Source organism: Mus caroli, chromosome 9 (assembly GCF_900094665.2).
Source record: "Mus caroli chromosome 9, CAROLI_EIJ_v1.1, whole genome shotgun sequence".
NCBI classification, from domain to species: Eukaryota; Metazoa; Chordata; class Mammalia; order Rodentia; family Muridae; genus Mus; species Mus caroli.
This window is the reverse complement of record NC_034578.1, coordinates 38938227-38955891: the sequence shown is the minus strand read 5'-3', so window position 1 is coordinate 38955891 and position 17665 is coordinate 38938227. Positions and strand designations below refer to the sequence as shown.

The 17665-nt window shown below is 45.5% G+C and overlaps 1 protein-coding gene across 1 annotated transcript in view; it reads left to right on the top strand.

Moving 5' to 3' along the window:
* The window catches only part of Sorl1 (sortilin related receptor 1), a 155911-nt gene that overhangs the window by 33650 nt on the left and 104596 nt on the right, over positions 1 to 17665 (top strand). Inside the window, exons 5-6 of the mRNA XM_021171441.2 lie at positions 1958 to 2025; positions 10144 to 10324. Of these exons, the coding sequence (XP_021027100.1) occupies positions 1958 to 2025; positions 10144 to 10324 (249 nt within the window). The remainder of the gene's footprint in view (positions 1 to 1957; positions 2026 to 10143; positions 10325 to 17665) is intronic.

Genomic DNA, 17665 nt, shown 5'->3' with positions numbered 1-17665 from the left:
GTGCATGTACACATGTGTTTCTTTTGAAATCCTCTGCTCTGCTTGGGTGGATTACATGTCCTTTTCATGACCTCACCTCCTCCCTCCTCTTCGCTCAGGCTTAGCCTTCGTAGCTACTATTTCACTTACCACAGCTAAGGAAAAGTATACTCCTCTTGGCACTCTCTCTCTCTATGTCCCTGCCAGCACCCAGTGCCCAACACTTGGCAGGTCCTGTGACTTCAGCCCTAGGCAGGCCTTCCTTGCTGTATATGCATCTTTGCAAGCCTGTGGGTAAGTTGAGGCTCAGACATTTGGTTAGAGAGAGTCACGTGAGAAGTCTAGAGCCTGAGCTCTTTTGTGGCTTCTGGGCATACTCCTGTTTGACTTTTCTGTTCTGTGCTGCCTTGATTTGGTTTGACTTTTGACAAACTGGGATTGGACCCAGGCCCTCATGCCTCTCGCTCATCTTTATCTTGGCCCCACCTTAAGCACACAGCACTTGCATTTGAAGTTATTATAAATGTTAATAGCATATTGAACGCTAATAGTCTTCCTCTGTATTTGTGCCTGCCCATGAGTTCTAAAGTGAATGATGTCTATTTCCCATTGTGAATCAAGTTTGAAGGAAACTAACAGGGGAGAGCCTGTGGGGGATTTCTGTCTCAAGGCTCCAATGTGTCTTGTTGCATAAACCTGTGAACTCTTCAGGTTCTGTATAAGTTCTGGCTGGGAAGGCTTGAATGCTTTTGCTCAGAAGAGCCTTGAAACAGTTCTTTTGCTCTGTGGTTGTTTAACCAAAACACAGATCTGTTTACCGTTGCAAGCCTTAGGGAGTAACCTAAGCTTAGAGGCAGGGTCAGTTTACCAGTAGAGGTGGACAATTGTTAGGTTTGGTCTCAGGCTTCTTAATCTTTTCTGCCAGGGACCATGGAAGCCTCTGGTGTCTATAGGTTGTGGGGATTTGATAAAGATGAGCTGGTTAAATAGTCACCGGCTAAGTTCAGACATTCAGTTGATCTTTGTGCTCTGGGCTCAGCTAGTGCCCTCTGCAGTCAGCAGAAATGGCCGAGGCATATTTACTTATTTAATGCTAGGTATGAGACCCAGGGCAAAAAAAAAAAAAAAAAAAAGAGACCCAGGGCTTCTTACATGGCAGATGAGGATTCTGCCACCACCAAGCCATTCCCATAGCCCACAGATTGTATTTCAGTTCTCTTTTTAGTCTATGTTTCTTTTTTAGAGCATTTTATCATCTTAACTTTTTGTGCGTTCAGTTGACGGATATGGGTTACATTTATACGGTGCAATATCACCAGTACCAAGCTCCAGAACTCTTGTCTTGTAGATCTGAACCCTGTCTATGTTAAATCCATACTCCCTGCTGCCTCTCCTTCTCCCAGCCCCTGCTGGTCACCATAGTACTTTCAGTCTCTGATCTTGGCTCCCTGGATCCCTCATAGAAGTGAAGCCACCTGATTTGTCTTTTTGTGCCTGGCTTACTTCACTTAGCACAGTGTTTTCAATGTCCTGGACTCCAGGGTGTGCCAGGATCACCTTCCGTTTGCAAGGAGGGTCATAAACTGTTGTATGAATAGCCTGCATATCACTCCATCTGTATCCCAGTGGATACTTGCATTGTTCCCTCATTTTTTGCTTTGGTTTTTTGCAGTGTTAGGTAAGGAACCCCGGACCTTACACATGCTAGGCAAGTCTCCTATTCTGACACCTCCTCACTCAAGCGGTGACACAACCCATAAGTGGCAGGCGAGTTGTCCTCATTTTTCCTCCCAGCTGTTCTAGAAAACAGATCTGTCCTTCCTTCTGCTCCTGCTTGCTGTACTGTGCCTGAGTGCAGGTCTTCACAGTGCCCCGTGGAGGGCTAGGCTCCAGTTGGTGCTGGGGGCTGATATCATATGGTGGGGATATGCATCTCTTCTCATGTCATGACTGCTTCTTGTCATTTTGGTCTCTGCAGCTATGGAAGTCAGATGATTTTGGCCAGACCTGGATCATGATTCAGGAACATGTGAAGTCCTTCTCTTGGTAAGTTGTACCATGAAACAAACAAACAAACAAACAAACAAACAAACAAAACCCTTGGCTCCATCAACTTAGATTAGTTCATTGGCATGACTGGGACCAAAATATCTGACAGTAACAAGAGGATTATTTCAGCTCCTGGTATCAAAGGGTGATGATTTGAGATGCTAAGGAAGGATAGAGGGTGGGGATGGGGGGCGGGGGGAGTCAGCTCATGGCAGTGGGAGAGGCTGCATGAGACTGTTCACATCACAACAGACTGGGGGACAGGGTGAGGAAGGAACTAGGGACAGGGTATGACCTTAAGTCCTGACCTGGTGTACTGGCTAGTTTCGTGTCAACTTGACACAGCTGGAGTTATCACAGAGAAAGGAGCTTCAGTTGGGGAAGTGCCTCCATGAGATCCAGCTGTAAGGAATTTTGTCAATTAGTGATCAAGGAGGGAGGTCCCTTTGTGGTCGGTGCCATCTCTGGGCTGGTAGTCTTGGTTCTATGAGAGCAGGCTGAGCAAGCCAGGGGAAGCAAGCCAGGGGAAGCAAGCCAGTAAAGAATATCCTTCCATGGCCTCTGCGTCAGCTCCTGCTTCCTGACCTGCTTGAGTTCCAGTCCTGACTTCTTTCAGTGATGAACAGCAATGTGGAAGTGTAAGCTGAATAAACCCTTTTCTCCCCAACTTGCTTCTTGGTCATGATGTTTGTGCAAGAATAGAAATCCTGACTAAGACACCTGGTCACCTTCTGCTAGCCAGGCCCTACCTCCTATAGGTTTGACAACTTCCAGCTGAGAGCAGTGTTCAGAATCAACAGACGTTAACTGTGCCAGTGGACAGTGGATGGGCTCTTTGCTCTCCTGTGAAGTGAGGGGTGCTTGGATCAAGCAATATGCTGCTCTGACCTGAGAAGTAGAACTTGGAGCAAACTTACCAGGTGGGGGTTAGGAAGGGAAGGAGATGCTTTGCAGTTGGTTAGAAAACCTGGGGTAACCTTGAGACTCTTGCATGTCTTAGAGCCCCTACACTTGCATGTTCAGGGCATTATTATCGCACAAGGGATTTTTTTTCCCCATGGTATAAAAATCCAGACTTTGTTACATCTATTACATGGGTTGGTTTTATTTATTTATTTTTTTTTGGTTTTGTTTTTGTAATGCCAGCTAAACAAAATCTTTGGATACAGTTGTGGAGGAGAATGCACTTTATGACGTCAGAAAAGGCATTTGGTACACACGCCACACATTTTGGTGGAAGCATGAAAGTACCAGGCAACCTTGGTTCCTCTGATCCAGGCTGTGAGCGGCAAGTGGGAAGCAGGAAATAGCATGCTGTAGATGGTTGTAGCAAACAGGACTTCATGATGGGAGCTAGCTGGCCGGAAGCAGCTGTGTGTTACTGTGGTACTCAGGCGGGGAATGCTGAATTTTATGTTTGGACAATGTGTTGTTTCATGTTTGTGAAGAGAAATTGTGTAAGAATCTTTAGTACTGAGGGACAGTCATATGGCTCAGGAGGTAAAGGTGCTTGCTGCCAAGACTTTTGACCTGAGTTCAATTCCCAGAAGCCACAGGTAGAAGAAGACTAACTCCTATAAACTGTTCTCTGAGCTCTGTACATGCTTGCACTGTGGTTTGCATACTCTCACACACACACACACACACACACACACACACAAAGTAAAATTAAAGAATCTGCAATGTTTGAGGAAGGTATTTTGACTGAATTCTGAGTGCACTAGGTAACCACTGAAGGTTTTGAAGAGAGTGAGACAGACAGAGTGTCTGTCAGTGATTCCTGTGTCTAAGTACTGCCGCTTGTCACCATGTACTGTGACCACAGTGGAATGCAAGATCTTGACCAAAGGTATTTGCACATGTGCAGTGAGTGGGAACAGATTCTTGGGACTTGGTTATAAGGCAAGTGGGTCTGTCTTATTCTGGTCATTCTGTTCCCATGAATAATAGAGAGAAAGCACAAACTGATGTCTCTGGAATTGACTCTTTTTCGTCCTTTTGCAGGGGTCCTTGTCACTTTGTCCGGAGCATCTAGGATCAGTTTTATAGACATTGTTGTTAGATGTGGTGGCGCACACTTTTGATCCCAACCCTCAGGCAGCAAAGGAAGGTGGATCTTTGTGTGTTTGAAGCCATTCTGTCTGGTCACACAGCCAGTTCCAGGATAGCCAGGGCTACGTAATAAGACCTTGTCTTAAGAAAGAAAGAGAGGGAAAACAAAACAAAAAGGCAGAAAAGAATGGAAGACATTGTGATCATTGACTCTACGTTTGTTTTAAGCTCCACACTTTCTCCATCTGGATATCTTGTGGGTTCAGTGACCCGTGTATGTGTGTGTATGTGGTGTGTGTTTGTGGATGTGTGGATAGACATGTTTGTCTCAGTGTATGTACATGTAAAAGGCTTGAAGTTGTCACCCATGTCTTCCGACATTACTCTCCACCCTGTCTGTTGAGAGAGGGTCTCTCTGTCAATCCAGAGCTCACAGTTCTGACTCACACTTAGCCAGCGAAGGCAGTCTTGCTCCAGGGAACCTTCTCTGCCTCCAGAGTGCTGGGATTACAGGTGAGCCTCCACACTTGCCTGTGCTTTTCTTTAGTTTGAGGGACCTGAATGCCTGACCTTATGCTTGCATGGTTAAGTGCTTTATCCACTGAGCCACCTCCCCAGCCCCTAAATGACCTCACTTGCATACCCAGAACTGCCTGCTCAATTACGGCTTTACCTGAAGCCATTGCTCTTGCTCATGACTCTTAGCTGTCTCTCTGGGGTCACTCTTGTCCTCTGGCAAGATCATATTGGATCATATTGGTTCTTTTTTTCTGAACCTTTGTGTATGTATGGAGTATAATGTTCACATGTCTGTGTGCACATGTGTGCAGGTATGTATACACTTTCCCCTGTATTTTTAATACAGGGTCTACCAATGAACCTAGAGCTCATTAATTTAACAAGACTGGCTGGCCAGAGTTTCCCCAACCCCCACCCCCTTAGCACTAGTGTAACAGGCAGGAGCCTCCACATCCATGTCTTACATGGGCACTGAATGCAGGGTCTCATATAGCAAGCATCTTACCTGCTGCACTGTCTCTCCTGCCTTCCTGTGAGCCTTTGCATGCATCATCATATCCCTTAGATGAAGTATGCATGTACCACAAGGCATCATTGCATCCTTCAGATGAAGTATGCTCGGACCACAGGGCATCATCTCATCCCTTAGATGAAGTGTGTATGGACCAGTGGGCATCTCACATCCCTTAGATGGAGTGTGCATGGGCCAGCGGGCATCTCACATTCCTTAGATGAAGTGTGCATGGACCACAGGGCACAGGGCCTTTGCTCTTGTTCTTTGCTCTGGCTAGAATGTTCTTTCCTAGCTTGTCCTTTCTGCCCTCCCTTTGACTTTATCAGTCCCTGAGACTTGCCCATCAGAGCTTACTTATTTACTTACATTTTATTAGCGGATGGTCTATGTTGCTATGGGAGAGATATAGTTAGTAAAGTGATGCCCATAGCCAAGCAGATTATATGTCTGGTCACACATGGCTGTCCTTTTGCGTGTAGCAAGAGCAGCTGTGATCTATTCATTTAGCAAAAATCCCAAACACCAGCTACGATTGTAAGGTCCAATCCTCAGTGTATTGGCTCTCTTGACTTCTTTCTCATCCGTGGCTTCTACATTTACTTCCTTCTACTTTCCTCTCCCGTTCCCACCTCCGAGTGAGTTTTTACATTTTTAAAAGGAAGTGAGAACATACTACGCCTTTTCCTGTGTCTGGCCTGTTTGACTTAACATAATATCTTCTAGGTCTCTCTGTGTTGTCGCGCAGCAGCTTCATTTAAAGATGGATTAATATTCCACCGTGTCTATGCCACAGTCTCTTCATGCATTTCTCTGTCTGTTAATCAACACTTAGGTATTTCAGCTCGTGAATCGTGCCACAGTACACATGGGGGTGCAGAACTCAGAGGCAGTGAGTTCATTTCTGTTGGGGTTTATATCCAGACTGCACAGTCATATGGTAGTGCTACTTTTAATTTCTGCAGGATCCTCCCCAGGCTTTGGGATGTGTTGACGATGTGAGCCTCACTCAGATTCTGCCTTTCTCCACACTCTCCCAACACCTCTGTATATTGTCTTTTAAGTGATAGCTATTTTTCTGTAGGGAACTTTCTAAAGATTCTACTTAGAATTACAAGTATTGCTCTGCTGGTTCATCTACATGCTACCCTTTTTGTGTGTAATCCTTTATCATGCTCTAGCATACAGTTGTAAGGCTTATTAACTGTTTGCCTTCAATAGGGCAAAAGCATCGCAGGGACGAGATTTTGTTAGTCTCGTGCACTGCTGAGTCCCCAGGGAAATTGTAACTTGGGTAGACATTGCCAAATGTTCCATGGACATTGTCAAATTTACTTTCATCTTAGTAGAATAGAATAGCGTCTTTATCTACAGCTAAGGGCACAGTGTCTCATTTAGCTTTAATTTGCATTTTTCTCATTATGAATGAGTTTGAATGTCTTTGCTTAAGAACACTACCCGTCTCCTATAAGATAGGCCTCATGTAATACTGGATAGCTTTGAACTCTTTATGTATTTGGTAAGGATCATGAACTCCTAATCAAGCATGGATTAAAAAAAATTCTTCTTAGCAAGTTCCATGACAACTATGATGGCTACACAGAGAAGTCCCATATCAATCAATCAATCAATCAATCAATCCATCAGTCAATCAAATAAAAAAGAACAAAACAAAATGTTCTTCTTTTGGGGCATTTCTTCTAATGTCTCTTGCCCCTTCTCTGATTATTAGTCTTCTTGTTGATTTCTGAGAATTCTTTATATATTGAGATTAGGCTCTTCAGGTATCATATGAGAGAGGTTATATATGTGCTTTTGTTTGTCAGTTATTATTTGACTTCTGAGATTTATATTTAGTTTTAGTCTACATTGACTATAGTGGATAACGAGGATGTAGTTTCTGCCTGAGTTTATTTTGGCTGCTTGTTTGAACTGAATGTTTTCGAGTCGATATTATTCCCTTAGTAACTAAGGATGGTGAAGAAAGATGATAGCTAAGCATCTTCCAAGTCACAAGGACTTTGCTCTCAGAGCAGGCAGCTTTCCTGATCCCTTGGTTATTTTCCTTGGGCAGAGGCTGTGGGTATTTTAGGAAAATTATAACGATGCTGTCAGGAAAGAACTGCCTCCATCCAGGAGTCCCGTAACTTTCTCTTGCCTTCTGGGGAGAAATTGATTGAAAACAATTTTAGGTTTATATGCATGAGTGTTTTGCCTGCATGTATATGTATGGATCCCAAGTGTGCCTGGTGTGTATAGAGTCAGAAGAGAGCATTGGATCACTGGAGTTAGATGGTTGTGAGCCACCATGTGCGTTCTGGGAACTGGACCCTGGTACTCTCTGAGAGCAGCCAGCACTCTTAACCACTGAGCTATCTCTACCGTCTCCAAATTTATCATTTTAATGAGCAGCATATTGAGAGGTCGAGCCAGCAGTGTAACTAAATGCAGGAGTATTTAGCTTAGGCCTTTGCTCTGTAACTTCTGCAGGCTCACAGGTGTGTTAAAGGGTTTGGCCCACTTTATTTCAGATCCTTGGATGTCTAGTATTGAGATTTATGGTGGCTGGAGGGATTTCTTCATAAATGTCTTCCAATATAAGAAACAGTGCAAGCCATTTTTCAAAGAATTAGCACAGGTTTCATCCACCATGCTTGTCAGCCTTGGAACAACAGGCAAGGAGGAAGGGGCCGGGGCAGAGAAAGCTAGTAAATGTATGTGCAGACAGGGTAGGGGAAGACCTGTAACAGGGGAGCCCATGCAAGGGTGTCCTGTGCAGCTTCCCTATGGGGCTATGGGTTAGGCAGTGGGGCCTCGTGTGAAACTATGCTTAGAAATAGCCAATGGATGGGATTTCTTTATGGAAGACAGAATGAAAAGTATCTAAGATCCAGAGAGAAGCAGGAGGCGAGGAGATGCCAGAGTATAGGAATCTGTAGGTGGAACCAACCCCAGAATTAGGAGGTCCAAATATGGATGAGAGGAGAGAGCTGGGATTAGAGGTATAAGGCCTTCTGTCTCTAGACCTTGGCTTCCTCTTTTGGCTAGAGCAAGGGATAATAGAAATGAGTTCATCTCAAAATATGTCAAGAAGGGTTCCTTCCTCTCTGCTTTTTAAAAATACCCACCAGCCTCCTTGTCATTTGCATATCCTCTAGGCTAGAGGAAGTACTTTAATCAGTACTTCTAATTGTGGAGAAGAGAACATGTCACCACCCGCCCCCACACTAGCATCTGATGGGGAAGAATGGATTTCTCCCACGCTGGGACCAGGCTGCTGGCTTCTCCATCACTCTGCTCGGAGTCCAGATTGTAGGGCCAACATCGAGTCTTCTGCTACTGTGAAATGAGACTCTCTGCTTTCTATCTCTTGTCATCTTCATGTGTGTGTGTTCACATGTGTGTGTTCACATGTGTGTGCGTGTAGGCCAGAGGTTGATGTCTATCTTCCTCTATCTAATGTGTATCAGTCTCTATCTTAGGTTTTTGGGATAGGGCCTTTGATTGAACTTGGCACTCACTGGCTAGACTCCGTTCCCATCTCCCTGGTGCTGGGATCGGAGGACACCACCCACTGCCTGTCGGAGCTTCAGTTCCTCACCTGGTACAATAGCCACTTGCTTTAATGGCTGTACCACGCCCCCGGTTCTATTTCTTCCTTTTAAAAGAATCTGTTTTCTTTGACGAACATGGCCTTGACGGTCCATCTCAGGAGGAATTGGAAATGACCCTCACTTCCATTATGCTAAGTGCCCCTAGGGTATTGTGGAACTGTGTACAGGCAGCTGCAGAAATGACACCCTCAGCTCAGTGCCCAAGTCATCTCCGCATGGCTACTCTGGAGTTCTTTCCTTGACCTCCCAGTTAGTTTTCCATTTGCTGGCTCACCAGCTTTGGCAGGTTTTGTGACTGTGAGGAACCCTGGGTATATCAGTGATCTTCCCAGGTTCCGGTTGGTGCTTTGCTTGAGGGCACTAGCTTAGAGCTTCTCCACTGGACATTGACCTTACTCCTAAGTTACAGTTGGGGTTAGTATGTGTAGTAGTGGGCCAGGCATCTAATACAGTGAGCATCTCTTTAGCCAGGAATCCTGTTATCTCATTGTCCCCAGGCCATGTGACATGACAAGGAGCTTTCCCAAAACCATGTGACTCGGTGGATAAGAGGCCCCACTATAGCACAATGAGACTGACTCCAGAATTCACCCAGCCTCAGTACTTTCATCCCTTAAGTTGAGTTAAAAACTCCCCCACGAAAGCCTTGCTAGTGAATGTTCCGAGTGAGTGTGTGGCTAACACTGGGAGGAGAAAGAGGAGCACTGGGAAGGATGCTTGGAGGACGGTGATTTGAACTTGGTCTCAGAGGAGAGGATTTAGGTGGGAGGATTGAGTTTGTACAAAGGGTGCCTCTACACAGAGGTATCCACCGAAGCATGAGGAGGACGAGGGTGCCTGCCCTCTCTGAAGGATGCCTTGTGTGACAGCTAAGCAGGTGCCTCGAGAGAGATGAGATGTACTGGTAAGTTGACTCCAGATGGCATGGATTAGTGATGTCTGCAAGGAACAGGCAGGGAAACACCTGAGAGACAGGCCACTGGGCTCTGAGGGTTCTCATGTGGCCCTTGTGCTACTGTACTATCAAGTCTGTGGCACCTGGCAAAAATGCCTCTCCCCGAAAGGTTCTGAGCTTGGCACTAGGAACTTGCTTCTTGCCTCCAGGAGCCCGATGATGCTTATTTCTTCAGAGCCTCCCTACCTTTTGCCTTTTGCTTTTTCCGTTCTTTTGCAACAGGGCCAGCGATAGCTGCGCACAAATCCCAGGATGTTTTGGAAACAGCCACAGCAGAGTAAAACACGATAAGTGGCAGATCCCCAACTTCTGTCCCTCGCTAAGGAACAACCAAAGGCACATGCTTGAGGCAGAGTGCCATTTGTAGCTGGCACTACGTCGATCCTGCACGGTTGTCCTCACAGGGAAATGCCCGTGCGTTAGTGATTAACTAGGAAATGGTAACAGTTGCTTCTTCTTTCCAGGGGAATCGACCCCTATGATCAGCCAAACGCTATCTACATTGAGCGACATGAACCCTTTGGGTTCTCCACAGTGCTCCGCAGTACAGACTTCTTCCAGTCCCGGGAAAACCAGGAAGTGATCCTGGAGGAAGTGAGAGACTTTCAGCTTCGGGACAAGTACATGTTTGCTACAAAGGTGGTGGTAAGTTGAGGACGCTCAGCAGTGCGTGGCTCCCGCACCCACCTGGACGAGTTTGTATGATGTCAGCTGGATGATAGACTTGCCGTAGCTTGGCTGAAGGATCCTGGTTGTCAGTGAATATACCTGAAGAAGGTGGAAGGCCAGAGTGGAGAAATTTAGAGCAGGCAATCAAAGTATCAGAAAAAAAATCTAGAAAGCTGCTTGTCTCCCTGTAGCCAAGCATCCCAGGCAAAGACAGATCTCACTTTAGGTGTGTGTGGTTGAATGTGTATGTGTTAGTATGTGTGTGTATAGGCATTTGTGTGGTGTCAACAAAGGTTGGCCTCAGGTGGTTTTGTTGTTGTTGTTGTTGTTTGTTTTTGTTTGTTTGTTTTTCTCTCCCTCTCTCCACTGCAGTTCAGTTAGAGGCTTGCTGGTCAGTCAGCTCCAGGGAACCTTCCATCCCAGCTTCCCCAGAACTACTGTGTCTGGTTCCTCACCCCACAATGGGGCCTGGGGATTGAACTCAGGACCTCACGCTTGCTCAGTAAATGTCTCACCAACTGAGCTACCTCCTCAGCTCCTAAAAACAACCTTCTTTGTATTCTCAGTAAAAAGAATATGGACAGGAGCCATGGTGCTTGAAGGCTATGTTCCTTTAAATCCAGCTACCTGGTTTCCTTTCCATTTAGACTCATCTCTCTGAGATTTCTGGACACTTTCATTTACATGGCTCATAGGATGTGTTGTCACTCCCGAGTGGAAGCTAATATTCAAAGAAAAGGAGTAATTAAGCGTCCAGCTGTCAGTAAGTCGCTTAATGCTCAGCCTTGAGGAGGTTTGGATGTGCAAGAGCCAGATGCTGACATTGGAGGCCTCAAACCAGAGCAGATTACTTAGCAGGACTCTGTGACCTCGTTCAAAGGGACTGAGCCTGCTCTGCCAAGGGCACCTTGGATCCTTGCTCCTGCTTACTGACCGTGGAAAGCCTCTGGTACTCGGGAGGTTGTCAGTGCTTTCTGTCACTGTTAACTGAGGGACTGAACCCGGGAAGAGTGCTTCTCTCCAGATTCTCGTTCATTTATTCCTACCGTTGGTAGCAGGTGGGCAGAGGCAGATCAGCCTCATTGGTAGAATCCTAGGGTACTCACAACCAGGGGAAGCAGCGAGCGAGGAGGGCTGGAGGAAGAGTAGAGATGGCCAAAAGCTACAGACAGTCCCCAGGATGTACCTTGCAAAAATGTGTTTTATTATTTTACTAAAAGTTGCATTATATTTTCTTCTTATTTAGCGTGTGTGTGTGTGTGTGTGTGTCTCACTATGTGGTTATGTGTTCTTTGGGGGCATGTATGTGGAGGTCAAAGGGCGGCTTGTGGGAGTTGGTTTTCTCCTTCAACCATTTCATCCCGGGGATGGAACTCCATGCACCAGGCTTGGCCAAAAGCACCTCCACTCCTGAGTTACCTCACTGGCCCGCAAAATGTTTTGTCTTTAAAAGTCATTTAAATTTTTTTATTTATGTGTGTCTGCATGTGGGTATGCATATGAGTGCAGGTGCCTGTGGAGGCCAGAGCTGTTAGCTCCCCTGGGTAGTGGTGAGCTGCTGCCTGACATGGGTGCTGGGAATTGAATCTCTGTTCTCTGCAAGAGCCGTGTACACTCCTAATCTCAGGGTCATCTTTCCAGCCCCCACAGATGATTTTTAAAACCACTGATTTGTGGCCATTTTTTCTGCTTATATTAACTCCTAGGTCATCCCTTTCTTGCTTTGTCTGCCTTTCTCATATACACCAGTATGTATGTGTGTATGTGTAAGTATATACACGTAAAATATACATATACATACCCATATATGTGTATATACACACATGTATATAGACCTATACATGTGCATACATACATATATGCATACACACATACATACATGCTTTCAGAGTGGCTCAGGAAAATACCCTACATCAGTTACCTTGGAAATGAGTAGAGTAATTGAGAACAGGAAGAAGTGGAAACCAGGCCTTAGCTCTGATGCTTTGTGACCCAAATCGGATAACCCTGAGTCCTTTTTCAGCCTGCAATCTTATCTCTGGCTCCCCAGTGGCTATGGACCTTTTTTCTTTGAAGTTGTTGGCTTGGAATTAATGTGCGCCTTTAAGTTTTCAGTTCTCACACACTTTGGTGATGCCCTGGCTTGCTCTTGCCTTTGCCCGAGTGGAGCCAGAAGCGGGTGGCTGTTGTTCCCTTTCTCAGCCTGTTTCCTGGATCTCATGTCCAACAGTTAAAGGTACAATAGCGGGGGGCTGTCTGTCCCTCTGTGGTCTAGCAAGAGGTACAAAGGAGAACCTGTGGAGTTTCTGTTACTTCTGGGGTCATGTCTGTTTTGATGGTCACTGATGTTAGACCCAGTGGCAGATATGAAGCAGAGTTGAACATATGCTGCCTTGGAACCACACAATTAAGAAAAAAAAATCCAAATAACAAAAAACCCAGAGAAGTACATTTTTAAATTCTGAAAGGGTGTATAGTCCTGCCACATTGATCACATTGCGAAGTGTAGGAGGTAGTGACGCATGCTCTGAGACATCACCAGAGAGGGTTAAATGGGAGAGAAGGTATGGGGACCCCCATCCTACCCATAGGCTGGGGACCTACCTGAGACACAGCATTTTATCACAGCAACAGGCAAGTAACTCCTATAGATGCACGAATGTAGGCCCATAGGGTAAAGATGGAACCCAGGGCTTTCTACAGGCCAGGCAAGTCATTTACCTAAGTTATGACCTGCCTTTAAAAAAATTCTTTTCTGAGACAAGATCTCTATACATAGCCCAGGCTCACGGCAAACTTGTAATCCTCCTACCTCACTCTCCACGTGTTGGGTGGGTCTGCTATTTTTCATGTCTTTAATATTCTTTTGTTCTTTAACCGTATCTGTGGTACCTGATTTTGGTTTGCTGATTCTAATACTTGTACTCACCCTTGGATAGTTTATGCTGAGACTTCTTCTTTCTTGCCTTTGATTGTTCTTTGTGTGTTAAGGGGACGTAGGAAGGAGGGGGAAGACAGAGATGGAAGTCAAGGCTTCATGTATGTTAAGCAAGTACTGTCCTACTGAGCCACATCTCACCATGTAGCCCAGCCTAGGTTTAGCCTTCCTGCCTTGGCCTGTGTAGTGGTGGATTGCAGGTGTGTACCACCATGCCCGGCTCATCCTCTGTTCTAGACTGGTTTCTTTTTTTTTTTTTTTTTTTTTTTTTTTTGGCTTTTTCGAGACAGGGTTTCTCTGTGTAGCCCTGGCTGTCCTAGACTGGTTTCTGTTATTGTGATAAAACCCTCCGACTAAAAGCATTTTAGGAGACAGAAATGTTTATTTGGCTCACATGTCCTAGATACAGCCAGTCCATCACGGAGGGAAGTTAGGGCTGGAAATTGAAGTGAGGGACACTACTTGCTGGCTCACTTCTCACAGGCTCAGGCTTAGCTAGCTTTCTTATAGAGCCTAGGGAATGGTACTGCCCACAGTGGGCTGGCCCCTCCTACATTAATTAACAATAAAGACAATTCTCCATAGATAGACACATAAGCTAGTGTAATTGAGGCAAATTCCTCAACCACTCACTGAAGGATTTCAGATGACTCTAGGCTATGTCAAGTTGACAGCTACAGCTCACCAGTAGTACATTTTGTTGAAAATGATATAGTTACTGTGATGCTGTGGCTCTTGATACCTACCCCTGGGTCTATGTTGTTGTTCTGTGATGTGCTCTTTATTGCACATCTACAGAATTTCTGTAGTTTAGTTCAGCGGGCAGTCAGTGTTTGTTAGAATTTCCTTGGGTACTTTGAAGCAGCACATCTCTGCCCTTCCTAATGGGCTCTGGTGCGGGGTAAAATCTCCTGCTCTCTGCCTGGCAAGTTACAGAGTTGCCCTCACCCCCTATTTCTGCCTTCTGCGGGGCCCTCCAGGTTAGCTGGAGGTGAGACAGACTCTGTTTTGTTCTTCCTGGACCGTACTCATAGCTCAAAGATTCTTAGAAATCTTTCAGAGCTTTTCAAATGGTGCCTCTTAGGGCTATTTTCTTTCTGCGTTTTTCTTGTTAAGCTTTTGTTAACCCCAGCTGTGGGTGCTGCCTCTGGCAATCTCCACGTTAAAGTGCCAGTTGTCAGTTGCTATCCCCCAGGCACATTCTCACTGGCTACTGGACTCTGTGTGTGTGTGTACTCGTGTGCATGTGCACACACACTTGCGCTTGCCCAAGTGTGTTCTTGGTCAGGTGTTGGGAAGATGAGTCCAGAGCCTGTACCTTTCCGATGGGGTGGGTGAAGTACTGGCAATTTTCTGACTGGACTTTGGGGAGGGAGGACCTGTTCTGTCCAGTGGCCCCTCAGCCATTATGGCTATGAGGTCTCCAAGGCTACCTCAGAGTTTGAGAGAGAGGGATAGGAGAGGGACGAGGGAAAGTGCAGTGAAGTGCACCATGCACGCTCGCCGAGACCCAGACACCGATCTTCAATAAACGCTGCTTGGAGTTTTGCCAAACCTTTATGTAGTCCTCAGGAAGCCGAAAATGTTGATTTTTGAGAGTGTTTATGTTTTTCTTGCTTTTAGGGATGGAGTTTTAGAGCTCTTTACCTTGTCATTCTGGAAATGTTTTTAATTAATAGTAACTTCGTAAACTTTATTGTGGTCCTTTTCCAACCTATACAGAAGAATGGTTTTTATTGATGTAAAGTCTTCATCACCCTCGTCTGTCCTCAGCGTTCCTTACAGATGCCAGGCCCGCTAGCTGTCTGCCTTTCCATTGTTTAACCTATTTTCCTTAGGATAGTTTTTCACTTCTTAAAAATTATATATTTGTATTAACTTCATACATATATATATAATGTATTTTGATAATATTCTTTCCCTGCTCCTCCCTCTAACTTTTTCTGGAATACCCCCCCCCCACACACACACACCTCCACATTCCTTATAACTTCATCTCCTTTGTTATTTGTTTTGTTTTTACCTTATAACTCTCTGAGTCCAATTTGCACTGCCCTGGGTGCTGGACCATCTCCTGGAACATGGCTGACCTACCAGGGACCACATTCTAAGAGAAAATCGACTTTCTCTCCCAGAAGCCATCACACCAACAGCTCCTCTGCTGCAGGTAGAGGCTCATGAGTGCCTCGCCCCGGCTCTGGAATGTCCACTGGCTTGACATGGTGCTTGGCTGGTGTAGGCAGTCATAGCTATGCGAGTTCATGAATTCTTTGTTCTTGTCATGTCCAGAAGGCATTGTTTTGCCCAGGTTCCTCCTTGGCTACTGGCTCTTAGAATCTTTCTGCCTCCTTTCTGCAACGTTCCCTGAACGTAAGGGAGGATGGATGTGGTATAGACATCCTGTTTATGGCTGATGCTCCTCTGATGCTTATCCTCTGCACTTTGACCAATTGTGAGTTTCTGTGTTAACCACTGTCCTTGGTGCAAAAACACTTCTCTGATAAAGACTGACGGCGGCACTAATCTATGGGTGCAGACGTATCTATTTGGAAGACACCTTTAATATTATGTCCATTTAACAACATAATAATAATAGGTTTGCCCTTGTGCCTGTGAGCTTTCCAGCTATGAGTTCTTGGTCAGGTTTACAGTTTCAGGCAAGTGCTTCCTGTATGGTGCAGGCCTCTTAAGTCTAAATGGAAAGCCATTGGTTACTGCTATAACATTCATTCCACTATTGCACCTATCGGCGTTTCTTGCCATGTTGATCATTTTTTGGCTCACAGAGATCAGAGCCAGATGGGACTGTTGGTGACTTTTTCTCCTTAGTGGCTTTCATCCTTCCTCTGGTACTGTGGAAGCCAGTCGTAGTTTATCTATGCTTTATTTATGTTTTTTTTTTTCTTTTCCCTTGCGTGAGATCTTACTATGTTACCTAGGCTGGTCTCTAACTCCTAGGCTCAAGTGATTTTCTTCCTCCAGCCTCCCGAGTAGCTGGGATGTGCCAATCTGATAGGTACTGTTACTGGGACGAAAGACTGTAGGGAAAGAATTTAAAAGAGAAAGGTTGGTTTTGACACAGGACTTCAGAGCTTTCGGTGTGTAACAGTGGGGAGGGTGGGGTGGGGCAGGGTAGCTCACTTCACTTCATGATGCTCTGGAGAAGAGAAGCCTACACTCATGGCTTGCTTCTCTCCCTCTTTTTATTCCATCTGGGTCCCTAGCCAGCCTGGGGACAGTGCCTCCGTGTGTTCAGAGTAGGTCACCTCCCTTTTGTTAATCTTCTTTGGAAATGCTCCATGGACACAGGCAGAGAGGCGCTTTCTTGATCCCTTAGATGTTTCTTAGTGCAATCAAGTTGAAAGAGATGGGTCATTGGGTGGGAGGAGAGGCCTGGGCCACTGTGCTGGGTTTCTGTGTTTTATGTCTGATGTCCCCTGCCAGGAACATCTGTGGTGATTGGCTGAAGTTTTGTCATTGATCCAGAGGAGACTGCACCACTGCCAGCTCTTAGCTACTGTCCAGGTCACCCCACACCCTGGGAGGGCTCCTGCTGTTCACCCCTTCTAGCTGAGCCACTATGAGACTTGAAGTTGAAGAGCTTATCACTGCATTCTTGGCCTTTGTAATTAAGAATATACCATTTCTCACTTCCCCCTTAGTGACTCATGACTTTTTTTTTGCTTTACTATCATCTCAGATATACACTGAAATCCACATCGTTTGCTTATCAGAACTGAAAATGCAAAACTTAAAAAAAATTAACCTATCCATAAAGTATCAAATTCTGTAGCATCCACCCAGATGAACACATTTAAATGCTGCACACGTTTGTGGGTCTAGTCATGGACTCAGCCTGTCAGGATTTCAATGCAGAATGAAAGTCTTGCAAGCTGAGTATGGTGACTTAGACCTGGAACCCTAGCACTTAGGAGGTATAGCAGGAGGATCAGTGGTTCAAGGCTATCTATCCCCAGCTGGACAGTGTGTTTAAGGCCAGCCTGGGCTATATGAGATTCTATCTCAGAAGAAAGAAATAATCCTTTTTCTAAAAACCTTAATTCTCTTCTTAGAGTGTGCCCTAGAAATGGTATGGTGCGTATGTGAAGGAGGAGGCAGTGTATCCCTGTGTGCTTTCTTAGAAAGCGCTTCTGGAAATCACCAGTGTGAAGTGGAAAGATGTCTGCGATACATGATTCATGAAGAAAGGCTAAACTGTGCTTTGGCCAGGTTTGCACGCAGTATTCACAAAGGAGTTGCTGAGTAGTTCCTCTCTTCTGACCCAGTTTGATTGCACGCATCAGGTTGGAATTGTCTTAGGCCACTGAGAACGCCACTAGAAATCAGTGACAGCCATAATGGACATTGTGTCTCTTTCT